Source organism: Palaemon carinicauda, chromosome 3 (genome assembly GCF_036898095.1).
Source record: "Palaemon carinicauda isolate YSFRI2023 chromosome 3, ASM3689809v2, whole genome shotgun sequence".
NCBI classification, from domain to species: domain Eukaryota; kingdom Metazoa; phylum Arthropoda; class Malacostraca; order Decapoda; family Palaemonidae; genus Palaemon; species Palaemon carinicauda.
Genome location: NC_090727.1, coordinates 46,820,135 through 46,832,634, shown reverse-complemented (window position 1 = coordinate 46,832,634; position 12,500 = coordinate 46,820,135). Strand labels below are relative to the sequence as shown.

Below are 12,500 nucleotides of genomic sequence, written 5' to 3'. Positions count from 1 at the left end.
TCCTTCTCTTTGGTTACGGTTCTTTCTCTTTGCCTACACATACGCCGAATAGTCTGGCCTATTCTTAACAGATTCTCCTCTGTCCTCACACACCTGACAACACTGAGGTTACTAAACAATTCTTCTTCGCTCAAGGGGTTAACTACTGCACTGTATTTGTTCTGTGGCTACTTTCCTTTTAGTAAGGGTAGAAGAGACTCTTTAGCTATGGTAAGCAGCTCTTCTAGGAGAAGGACACTCCAAAATCAAACCATTGTTCTCTAGTCTTGGGTAGTGCCATAGCCTCTGTACCATGGTCTTCCACTGTCTTGGGTTAGAGTTCTCTTGCTTGAGGGTACAATCAGGCACACTATTCTATTTAATTTCTCTTCCTCTTGTTTTGTTAAAGTTTTCATAGTTTATATAGGAAATATTTATTTTAATGTTACTCTTCTTAAAATATTTTATTTTTCCTTCTTTCCTTTCCTTACTGGGCTATTTTCCCTGTTGGGGCCCCTGGGCTTATAGCATTTTGCTTTTCCAGCTAGGGTTGTAGCTTAGCAAATAATAATAATAATAATAATGGTATGGTAGGGACAGAAAATTTGTTTTACTTATCATATTCCATTGGGGCGAATAAAAAGATTTTCTTGCAAGTGCCAGGCTTTTGTCTATGTCTTGTGTGCTAAAATTATTTTGAAAACCTATTTGATATATATTTCTGAATTCTTCGTCAATATATTCGGGACTGCAAATATTGAGGGCTCTTAGGAACATAGACCTTAATGCAGACAGCCTAACGTCTGATTTATGACATGAATAGTTATCTATTATAAGATTGTTGTTTGTGGGTTTTCTGTATATCTTGAATTTAAAATTAGAGTTCATAGTTGACCTTATGACTGTCACATCTAAAATTTTATGAATATCAGAGCAAGCTTTTAGTATAGCAAATACATTGTCAATGTATCTCACATAGAAAATGTCGTCTAATAAAATTGCTCTAGCTATTCGACTTTCAAAAAATTCCATATAAATATTCGATAAAACTGGTGACAAACAATTACCCATCTGTATTCCAAACTTTTGTCTGTAAAATCTCCCATTAAATGCAAAACTGGTGTCGACAACACATAGTCTAATCAAATCCAAAATCACATGGTTAGGTAAAGACATAACATGTTTGTTAAGTTCAATGTTCAGGAATTCTAGTACATCTTTAACAGGTACACAAGTGAACAAACTTTTAACATCGAAACTAACCATAATTTCATCATCATGTGGAGTTTCCCTACTTAATCTATTAACAAAATCTAAATTATTTTCTACATGTGAATTAGAGATAGTGCCTATTAATGGTTGCAATAAGACTACTAAAATTTTGATAATTTATATGATGCTGAACCAATAGTGCTAATTATAGGACGTAATGGTTGCTCCTGTTTATGCGTTTTAACAGTACCATAAAGATAGGGAAGCCTTGCATTAATGGAGGTAAATGACTCAATCATGACTTTGTTCTTTCCAAAAATCTCCCTTACTCTTTTATGAAATTGGGCATTAACATTTTCATGAGGATCTGAATTTAACATTTCATAAGTATCTTGATCACTTAGTACAGAATTCATTTTTTCTACATAGTCAATACGGTCTACAATAACAATAGCATTAGCCTTATCAGCTCTAGTTACATGTATACTTTTGTCTCTTTTGATGGAATCAAGTGCTATATTCAAACGTTTAGGGAAGTAATTAAAGGAGCCAAATTGTGAGTAGGCAGAATATACTATACCTCTAGCTATAGACCTAATATAAAACAACCACTTCAGCTTGATTATTTTTCATAAAACCAAGCAAGCGATTCCATGAGCAAGCAATAAAATCACCAATATAAAACAGTTAATATTTAATCAAGAAAACTAAAAATGTCACTTCGGATATATACATTTACAAATACAACTAATTTTCGGTTATGAAGAACGGACAATACAATAAAATTCTTTTCTCTATTAATCTTTATGGTATCAAGTGATTTTTTTTTCCAGAAACCAGCTAACCAACCCTCACACCCGCTGGAAAAAGATTCAATAGCTTTCTCCAAATAGACTTCCGGTGACCCTATTACTTCATAATGTTCATCAATAAACTGTAAATCACCAAGTCTGTTTTCTGTATCAAATGTTTCTTGTAGAAATATAAAGTCATACTAACTTTCTGCAAACTCTCTGACCAAATCAATATTTTTCGCCAAAGAGCAACAATTATATGTACAAACTTTCAATGTCATAATAAATAGAAAGTAAATATGCAAATATCAATAATAATATAAAATAAACAAATAGTTACAATGATAAGATCAGAAGGTTTTTTCTCAATGTCACTTTTTGTAATATTTCTTTACTATGACTCTCAGTTCAATAAGATTTCCAATTCTTCTACCTTGATAACATTTATATCAATGACTTCTTTAACACAACTGTAAGGACACCGCTCAGTTCGTCGTCCAGGAAATCAACAAACTTCAGGAGTTCCTGGGGAGGGTCAATTACTGCAGGCGCTTCATCCCCAACATCGCACAAACCCTGTCACCCCTCGACAACGTCCTGAAAGGAAAAGCGAGAAAACTCGAGTGGGGTTTGCCCCAGCAACAGGCATTTGCCCGGACGAAGGATACACTCGCGAATGCCACCACCCTGGCTCATTTCGACGATAACGCGCCCCTGCGACTAACGACCGACTCCAGCAACGTCGCCTGTGGGGCTGTGCTGGAGCAACTCGTCGATGGTTCTCCTCAACCACTGGGATTCTTCAGCAAGAAATTGAAACCCGCCGAAACAAGATACAGCACCTTCGATAGGGAACTCCTCGCTGTCTACCTCGCTGTCCGCCACTTCAGTCACATCTTGGAGGGCACTTCCTTCACAATCGCGACGGACCATCAACCCCTCGTACACACTTTCACGAAATCGACAGACGCATGGTCCTCCCGACAACAACATCATCTCGCAACAATCGCTGAATTCGGGTGCACCATACGTTACGTCCCAGGAAAGAAAAACCCAGTCGCGGATGCCCTTTCAAGGATTGTAATTGACCCAATCCACCAGGGAATCGACTACGCCAATCTCACTACCGAACAACGCACCGACCGAGAAGCACAGGATCACCTGACGGGGCCATCCGCGCTCAAGATAAGTGCGATTCCCCTAGGACCAGCAGGAGTAACTATTCTTTGCGACACCAGTACCGGCCGCCCACGTCCCGGGATACCAGCCTCCTGCAGAAGGAAAATATTCGATATCATCCATGGACTTTCACACCCCTCAGGACGCACCACAGCTCACCTTCTGTCTGAAAAGTTTGTCTGGCCAGTGATAAAAAAGGATGCCCGGGAATGGGCGAAGTCATGCATCAACTGCCAGTCAAGCAAAGTCAGCCGTCACACCGAATCGGGGGTAGGCGATTTCCCCCAGCCAAAAAGACGTTTCGGTCACATACACAACAACGTCGTGGGACCGTTGCCCCCCTTTTGGATCTGCTCGCTACCTGCTTACGATCATCGATCGCTCAACGAGGTGGTTGGAGGCATCACCAATGACCAAAGCTACGACTCAAGCATGCGCTGAAGCCCTCCTGTCAAGCTGGGTGAGCAGGTTTGGCGTTCCTGACGACATCACGACAGACAGAGGCCCCGCTTTCCTCTCAGAAATATGGCTCGCTTTGGCGAACCTGATGGGGACGACGCTCCACAGCACCACGGCTCACAACCCCGCGGCAAACGGATGGTCGAAAGAACTCACTGCGCCCTCAAGGCGTCCCTGATGGCGAGCTGCACCGACGGGGACTGGAAATCACGACTTCCTTGGGTACTCCTCGGCCTTCGCACCGCCCCTCGCGCAGACGGCGAACCTTCGCCCGCCGAAAAGGTTTACGGGAGGCGAATTCTTTCCCTCATCAATCGATGACACGCAGCTGGATCACCTAAGGGACATTGCCAGGAAGTTCAGGCCATGTCTCAAAACTTACCAGGACAGAACCAAGCACTTCAAGCCAAAAAACCTGGATGACTGCGGGTACGTTTTCGTCCGTGTCGACGCTCATCGACAACCACTAACTAGACCTTATCGAGGCCCCTACCGGGTAATTAAGAAGACAACGAAAGCCTTCCTTCTCGACGTCCATGGTCAAGAGGACTGGGTCTCAATAGACCGCGTGAAACCAGCGTTTCTCGAAGGAAGCGACACCGCCTCCGCCGGACCTGGCAGATCCAGAGTGCCACCTCAAAACAAGGCGCTGAACGAAAGAAAAATCATCAAACGACGATAAGAGGAAGTGATCCTTACGCCGACCGCTGGCGCGCCCCTCCGTTCAAAAACAAGAGGAACCCTCCGACGCCCGAAAAGATACGAAGATTGATCATTAGCCCTCTACGCCACCCGATGTCTTGTGGGGGGAGTACTTGTAAGGACACCGCTCCTTTCGTCGTCCAGAAAATCAACAAACTGTTTACTTATTTGAATTCTCCTTTCGCCACACCGTGGTTTCCCATGTATATGTATTCCGCTCTATCAGAGCTACATTTTAACATATGTATTATTTCATTACATGTTTCTGTTAACTCATAATTCGTATATTTGTAAGTGTAAGAAAACACATATATTTTGGCGGGCAATTCAATCTGATTTGGCGCCAGCGCCATCCTACCTTTCCGTCCGCACCTTGTAATATACTCCCACGCACATTTGAATAAAGTATCAGTTGATCTTGGTGACGCTTGTCTCACGATCCTTACAAAACCTTTAATATCATTTGAGTCAACATCCGTATCCACTCTTCCAACAAAAACATCAACATTTTCTTTTTTCACTCCTTTGAACGAGTGGTGACCAGTTTTTCTAGCACCAGTCACTTTAAAATTTTGTTGTCTACGATTCTTAACTTGAATGTTTCTATGAGTTTTTGCTGTAAGTTTAGGTTTATTTTCCTATCCTACGGCTGTCCAACCCTCTTCTTCACTTCTTTGGATATATATATCTTCTCTGTACGCTGAAAAAATCTCATCAAGGTTTTGGCACTGTCCCGCAATTCCTCAACCAGAAGAAGAACCAATACATTCCTGAACAAGATTGCTTTCAGCAGAATTTGAAATTTCTTTTGCGTTATTTACAAGTTTTCTTGAGTTGTAATTGGGTGGGCCCAGATGTAAATCCTCTTGGGAAGAGATCCTTCTTCAGTAACGACATACTGACAAATTGCACATCCTGCAATAGCTCCTTCTCATCGGATATATCATTTGCGGCTTCATCTATACCTTTGACGGCATAGCTGAGTTAATTTTTATGGTCTTTGACATCTTTCCTCAATTGTCTCAGAGAATCTGCAGTATCTATTACCTCAGATCTAATGTCCTCAAACTTTGGTAACACTTCATTTATTTTATTTAAATCTTCCGATAATCTTAATATTAGTGGGGCAATAAATTCCATACCAATGGAAGGTTTTTCTCTCTCTCTCTCTCTCTCTCTCTCTCTCTCTCTCTCTCTCTCTCTCTCTCTCTCTCTCTCTCTCTCTCTCTCTCTCTCTCTCTCTCTCTCTCTATATATATATATATATATATATATATATATATATATATATATATATATATATATATATATATATATATATATGTACTCGCATTATATTTTCTTTTCTAATTTAGCCCTGTCACTTAACTCTCAATATTCTTCTAGGGGCTTTGTTCTAAAATTTACAAAATCTGTTGGATATTGTTTCATTGTCAAACGATGGCTCATGACCATAGAGTGATATTAATCTCACTAAACTGATATACAGCTTGAAATTTTTGCTTAACCTACCCATTGTCTGATTTGCTTTACTCAATCTTTCATTGACCTCTAATTCTCAATAACCTGTATAAACGATCATAGTTCCAAAACATGTAAATGATTCTAACTTATTAATCTTCTCTCCTTCTAATGGTATTCCATCTCCAATTCCATATATCGTTCTCATCATCTTTGTCCTCTTTCTATTTTTCTTGAACTCAACCTCGTGTGATATTTAATTCATTTTGGTAAGAAAACGTTCTAAATCCTGTGGAGTTTTGCTAATAAGGACAGCGTCATCAGCATATTCAAAAACCACTAATTTCCTGCTACTAATCAAGCCCAATACTTCTCCTCTATCCCCAACTGTTCCATGCATTACAAAATCCACGATGAGGATGAACAACATAGTTGACAACACATTTCCAAAAGTACTCCGCTGTCCGCTGGAAATTCATTAGACACCATTAACTCCGCCCTTGCTATGTTCATGTTCTCTAGTCTTGGTTAGTGCCTTAGCCTCTATACTATGGTCTTCCACTGCCCTGGGATAGAGTACTCTTGCTTGGGGGTACACTCGGGCACACTTTTATATCATACTTGCTTTCCTCTTGTTTTATTTAAAGTTTTTCTAATTTATATAGAAAATATTTATTTTAATGATGTTACTGTTCTTAAGATATTCTATTTGTCCTTGTTTCCTTTCCTCACTGGGCTATGTTAAAAGGAACTCCAAAATAACGAAGGACTCTCCACAAAATTGGCCAGTGCACACTATCAAAGGTTGTTTCAAAGTTCATAAATGCCATAAAAAGGTGATTTCTATGTTTTATATATTAATGCATATCGTATTAAAAGTAAAATTTGGTCAATAAAACTTCTACCTTTTCTAAATACTTCTTTTTAATCCCTTACCTTTCTTCAATCTTTCTTTCTAGTCAATCTAGAATAAGAATCCTACATATTTTCATGACAAATGACCTAAGTATGATGCCTCTATAATTATTTTGTTTGCCATTTTCACCGACACCCCTAGCTCCCTTTCATCAGGTTTTGTCTCTTCATGCCACATTTTACAAAATAACTTATTAAGTATTCTGGGATTCACTTGATTTTTAGCCGGTTCCATCTCAGCAGTTATTCCACCATGACCAAGGACTTTCCATCTCCTGAGTTTTTCAATACTAGCTTCGATTTCCAATACACTGAATTAATCCATGGGAACATCAATCAAAATATTCCCTTTGTCTCTCCTATTAATGACCTCACTTTGCCTTTCTTCATCCTCGGTTGTTAAAACAGACCCATCTCTCTTTTTTTATGGCTATATACCCCATATACTTGGCTTCCATATAAATTTCATCAATAATTCTATGCGCAATTCTTAGAACAAAACTACTCCCTGAATTCAGAGCTTTGTCAGCCTTATCTGCTTCCCTGTGTAAATATTCCCTCCAGTCATTCTTGGCTTTTATTTTGACCTCTATCGATACTGGATTACTTAGTACCCTCTACTTTGTAATTTTCCTTACTTCCTCGACAACCTTCAACATTCAATATCTGTCTTTGTCTCTTTTTATAGAATCCTAAGTATCACTTGATATCCATGGCTTCTCCTTTTAAGTGCATGTCCCAAAACGTGACTACTAACGACTGATATATGTCCTTAATATCACACCCTTCTTCATGAAGTGTCTGTCCTTCATCTCTCAAAATCTCCAAAACTTCAAATCGATTCCTATATTCAATTGCAAATGTTTCTCTGTGATCATCTTCCAGAAGCTTGGTTGTATTGAACCTCGGTATTCTATATACATTTCTGCTTTCAGTTTTTAATTTCAGTGTGTCAATAAAGACCTGGTGATCACTACTAATATCTGCACTTCACAGGCTTCATACATTTCTGCCCTCCTTCTCTCTTTATCAATGGTTATGTGATCTCTTTTATTTCAGTAATTTCCACATGGTGATGTCCATGTATATTTGTTGATGTCCTTTTGCTGGAAAAGAGTACCTCCAATGACTAGATTTTCATTTGACGAGTTTCTGGACATCATCGTAAACTGTTTCAAGAACTGTATGGAGATCACAAGCTTCTGATTCAACATTTTTTAATTAGGTTTGGACAAAGAACCGCCAAATCATACTATGGAAATAATTATTCCACCTTTACTGACTGCAAAATACACCAGTCTCCCTCCTTGTTACCCTGGTCATCAAATGTAATTAAATATATGACAATGAGGTCTGGAACCTTTTTAATAACATTCCAGCCACCCGTTGAAATACTACCACTAGAAAGTTATTGAGTCCTTTGACTTGACTAGCCAAACAGTATTACATTAGATCCCTCTCACTGGTTACGGCTCCTTTCTCCTTCGCCTACAAATAAACCGATTAGTCGGACCTATTCTCTTCCCATTCTCATTTTGTTCTCATAGAGTTGGCAAAACTGTGATTACCAGACAATCTCTCTCTCTCTCTCTCTCTCTCTCTCTCTCTCTCTCTCTCTCTCTCTCTCTCCAAAATATATGTCCTTTGACAGTGACGATTTAACAGTAAATGAGCAATACGTGATATGAAATGTAGAATACTCTGAGTGAAAAAGATAAAATGAGTGTATGGCATGTAGAGAGTAGGGTTCCCCTGCTGTAGAGGACCGGGGAAAAAAAAACAGCCGTCTGAGTAAAAGTATACAAAATTCAAATGTAATGATATTAAAAATTGAAACAAGAACAACGAAAGTAGAAACAGCCTAGTATCATTAAGCCTTACAAGCACAGCATGTTCATCCTACTGATAATGCCAGTGAGATATGCATAGCACGTTGCAGTACTTAGGTGAACCAAGGAAATATCTGGTGTCGATAAATATCTAACATTTTAAACAGATAAGGTGACAATACGGTAAATTGCAGTGACCAGATTGAGAGGGATATAGACTTCATACCAATTATAACAACAATATTGATAATAATATTGGGCCAAAAAATTCCCATAATATTGACGGATAAAGAGTGAATGGTTGGTTTTATATATATATATATATATATATATATATATATATATATATATATATATATATATATATATATATATATATATATATATATATATATATATATATATATATATATATATATATATATATATATATATATATATATATATATATATATATATATATATATATATATATATATATATATATAAAATTAGCCGAAGTTGCAGATATTTTCCGGTATCAGATATAATGTCCTGCAGTGGACAATAAAGATCAAACTCCACAAATTTAGTATGCTGATTAAAATGAAAATGTTCTATAGAGTGAATAATCAATGTCAAATAAGTCTATATTGTTATTATTACGCATACACGTAGCGCATTCAGCCACACTCATACACAATAAGTACAACTTTGTTCGAATTTACCATATCATAATTCTAAAAAAGATATTTAAAAAAAAAAAAAATTAGAGCTGATAACTACAAATCAAGGTCGGTTGTTCATTCCAAACAAGACACCAAACCCATTACAATAAATCCTTCGGTGTCGTATCCACTTACTTGGTAATGGGAGCAGATTCCGTCCGGGTGAGGCCGATGCCACAGCGCTAAAATTGCCGTTTCATTCCGGTACCACATGATGAACCTCCAAGGTGCATTGGGTCCTGAAGGCGGTAGGAGGAGATAAACAAATGTAAGGTTTATAAACATGCATTAAAATGCACAGTTTTCCATTTGTTTTATGAAGAGGAAAGGAGACAGTCCCTTCAAAAGCTAAACATTTATATATTCATTTTCTCTCTTTTTATGATTTGTGGGTTTATTTTATTTTTAAACCTATACGCAAATGCAAGAACCAAGACGTAAAAAAGGCATGGTCCTTAAATAAGTAATTGAATGCAGATTTGTGCACATTAATAAAAAGAAAATAATATTATATCATAAATAAACATTAAAAGCCGTAAATAGCTCATGAATGTTCACAAAACCAATTTGAATCATAAAAGAATAAGTTAAAGAATATGATTTTACATTATCTGATATTTCATCGGGCTCTGAAAATTTCTCCAACTTTAAGATTTAAAAATTTCCAAGAAAATTTTCTCTCTTTATTACTAACTCTTATTTCATAACTTCTTTTTTTTTATTGATACATAAACCAATTGTTTTGTTTATTTATTTATTATCTTCGATAGGATATATATTTTTCTTACTAAATTTATCTATAGACGTCAAGCTTGACTCACTGCGATGGTTAATCTCCTTCCTTTTTTTAATAATAAATAATAGATAATAAATATTAAATTATAAATAATAAATAATAAAAAATAAATACTAAACAATAAAAAAGATTGATAATAAGTAAGCAATGAATTAATAACCAATAAATAACTAATAATGAGTAACGAAAAAAACAAATAATAATAATTAATAACAATTAATAATAATAATACCAATAACAGAGGATATAGAGCACGATTTATTAACCCTGGATAGGTACGGTTCTCGGACACCCCTTTAAGGGTATACTCGGACGCGAACGACCCCGACGCCAAAAAAAATTCTTGAAAAATCAGTTTTTGCAGTAACCTCCTTTTTTCTTTTGCCAAAAAAAACTTCAATGAATGCTTAAAACAACTGTAAAGATAAATACTACTCATCTGCAGAAAAACTATTTATTATAAATATTTTAAAAAATTAAGTAGAAAAAAAAGACCTGACATAAAAATTCATAAAAAAAAAGTTCATACATATATACACAAATCCTTTTAGGAATTGATTCTTGAATGTTTAGGACACATCTTGATGTATTTTGGATGAAGTCAGACCCATGGAGGTGAAGATCTGAAATGAGAAAAAAAGGGTAACTTTTTTTGGCCAAAAAAAAAATTGTCCAAATTTCATGAATTTTTTTGGGTACCCAAATGAAATAGGAAGTGGCTAATTTTTTTAGGGAATAAACATATGTTATCCTAAAATAGAAATATGTAAAAAAATCTTCATTATTTTGTAAATTACATTTATATCAGGGGCCATATCTAAAGGTAATTTTTTGAGTACTTGGAAATTTCGTAAAAAAATACATATATTTAATATATAATATGATATTTATGCAGGTAAAAATATACCAAAATATCACAAATTCTATAGGGAACAAGAATATATATAGATAGGGCAGCTTACGCTTCGGATATGTCCACAAAATGGCCGCCAACCACACTGACTCAGACTCCCTAATCTGCCACTTGAAATGTAGGAAGGGTATGTCAATTTCAAGGTGTTATTTACTAATCTAATTATTATTGGATATGCATAAAAATTGTATGGTGGGTTGCTGGATAATTGTCGATTATTTTACGACTATAAAATTAAAATTCTGACCCAAAAATATTTTTTGAAGGGAAATAAAATCGAAAAAAAAAAAATGTAAAACAATATTTTAGCTAAAAAAATTTGATGATATTCAATCAAAAAAAAAGTAAACAAAATTTTCCGACAAATAAACATCTAGAGGAATCATTACTCTGTGATAGTTCCTTAGTACGTAGTAATTTTGAAAGAATTGGGAAAAAACGAAAAAATGGCAATCACCGGAAAATCGAACACATACCTATATATACGCCATATCTGGCTAAAAAAAGATAGGCATGGGTAGCCAGATCATCTAGAAACACTTTCCAACACTATAAAAATATAAGTTTTGCGACACTACTTGCCAATTCCTTACGGTAACATGACTAAGCAAAAAAATGCAAAACAAATAAAAAGGGACACTCGCGGAAAAATGCCCAACATTCTAATATACGGCATCTCAGATAAAAAAAAAAGACATGCACGTGTTAGCCCAACCATCAAGGCACACTTTCTAACACATAAACATGAAAAAAAAATCAATAATATACGGCAATTCCTTACTACGTAGTAAATTTTTACAAATATTGAAAAAAAACAGAAATTGGCAACCGCAGTTAAATACCCAATATACCAATAACTACGTCGTATCTGACAAAAACAAAATCACGCATGGGTAGCCAGATCATCTAGACACACTTTCCAACATTAAAAAAGCAAAAGTTTTACGACACTATTTCGCAATATCTTACGGAAAAATGACTTGGCAAAAAAATGAAAAAAAATGAAAAAGGGACACTCGCGGTAAAATGCCCGACATTCTAATATACGACATCTCAGATAAAAAAAAAGACATGCACGTGTTAGCCCAACCATCAAGGCACACTTTCTAACACATAAACATGAAAAAAAAATGAATAATATACGGCAATTCCTTACTACGTAGTAATTTTTACAAATATTGAAAAAAAAACAGAAATTGGTAACCGCAGTTAAATACCCAATATACCAATAACTACGTCGTATCTGACAAAAACAAAGTCATGCATGGGTAGCCAGATCATCTAGACACACTTTCCAACACTAAACAAGCAAAAGTTTTACGACACTATTTGGCAATATCTTACGGAAAAATGACTTGGCAAAAAAATGAAAAAAAATGAAAAAGGGGCACTCGCGGTAAAATGGTCCTCGTGGTGATGAACGACATTTTAACTAAAAAAAAAACATGCACATGGTAGCCAAACAATCCACCAAGACTTTCCACAACTGATAACCTATACAAGTTGCACCATTCTACGACAATTTCATAATACGTAATAACTTTGATAATTATG

General features: G+C 36.1%; 2 protein-coding genes across 6 annotated transcripts in view; both read right to left on the bottom strand.

Annotated features, from left to right (window-relative positions):
• Positions 1–12,500, bottom strand: part of LOC137638270 (tyrosine-protein phosphatase 10D-like) — a 372,144-nt gene that overhangs the window by 142,735 nt on the left and 216,909 nt on the right. The gene's annotated exons all lie outside the window — the stretch shown is intronic.
• LOC137638273 (tyrosine-protein phosphatase 10D-like) overlaps positions 1–12,500 on the bottom strand; it is a 31,843-nt gene that overhangs the window by 7,942 nt on the left and 11,401 nt on the right. For all 3 annotated transcript variants that reach the window (XM_068370344.1, XM_068370342.1, XM_068370343.1), the window contains one exon: positions 9,373–9,476. In XM_068370344.1, coding sequence (XP_068226445.1) covers positions 9,373–9,450 — 78 coding nt within the window. In that variant the 5' untranslated portion in view covers positions 9,451–9,476. The remainder of the gene's footprint in view (positions 1–9,372; positions 9,477–12,500) is intronic.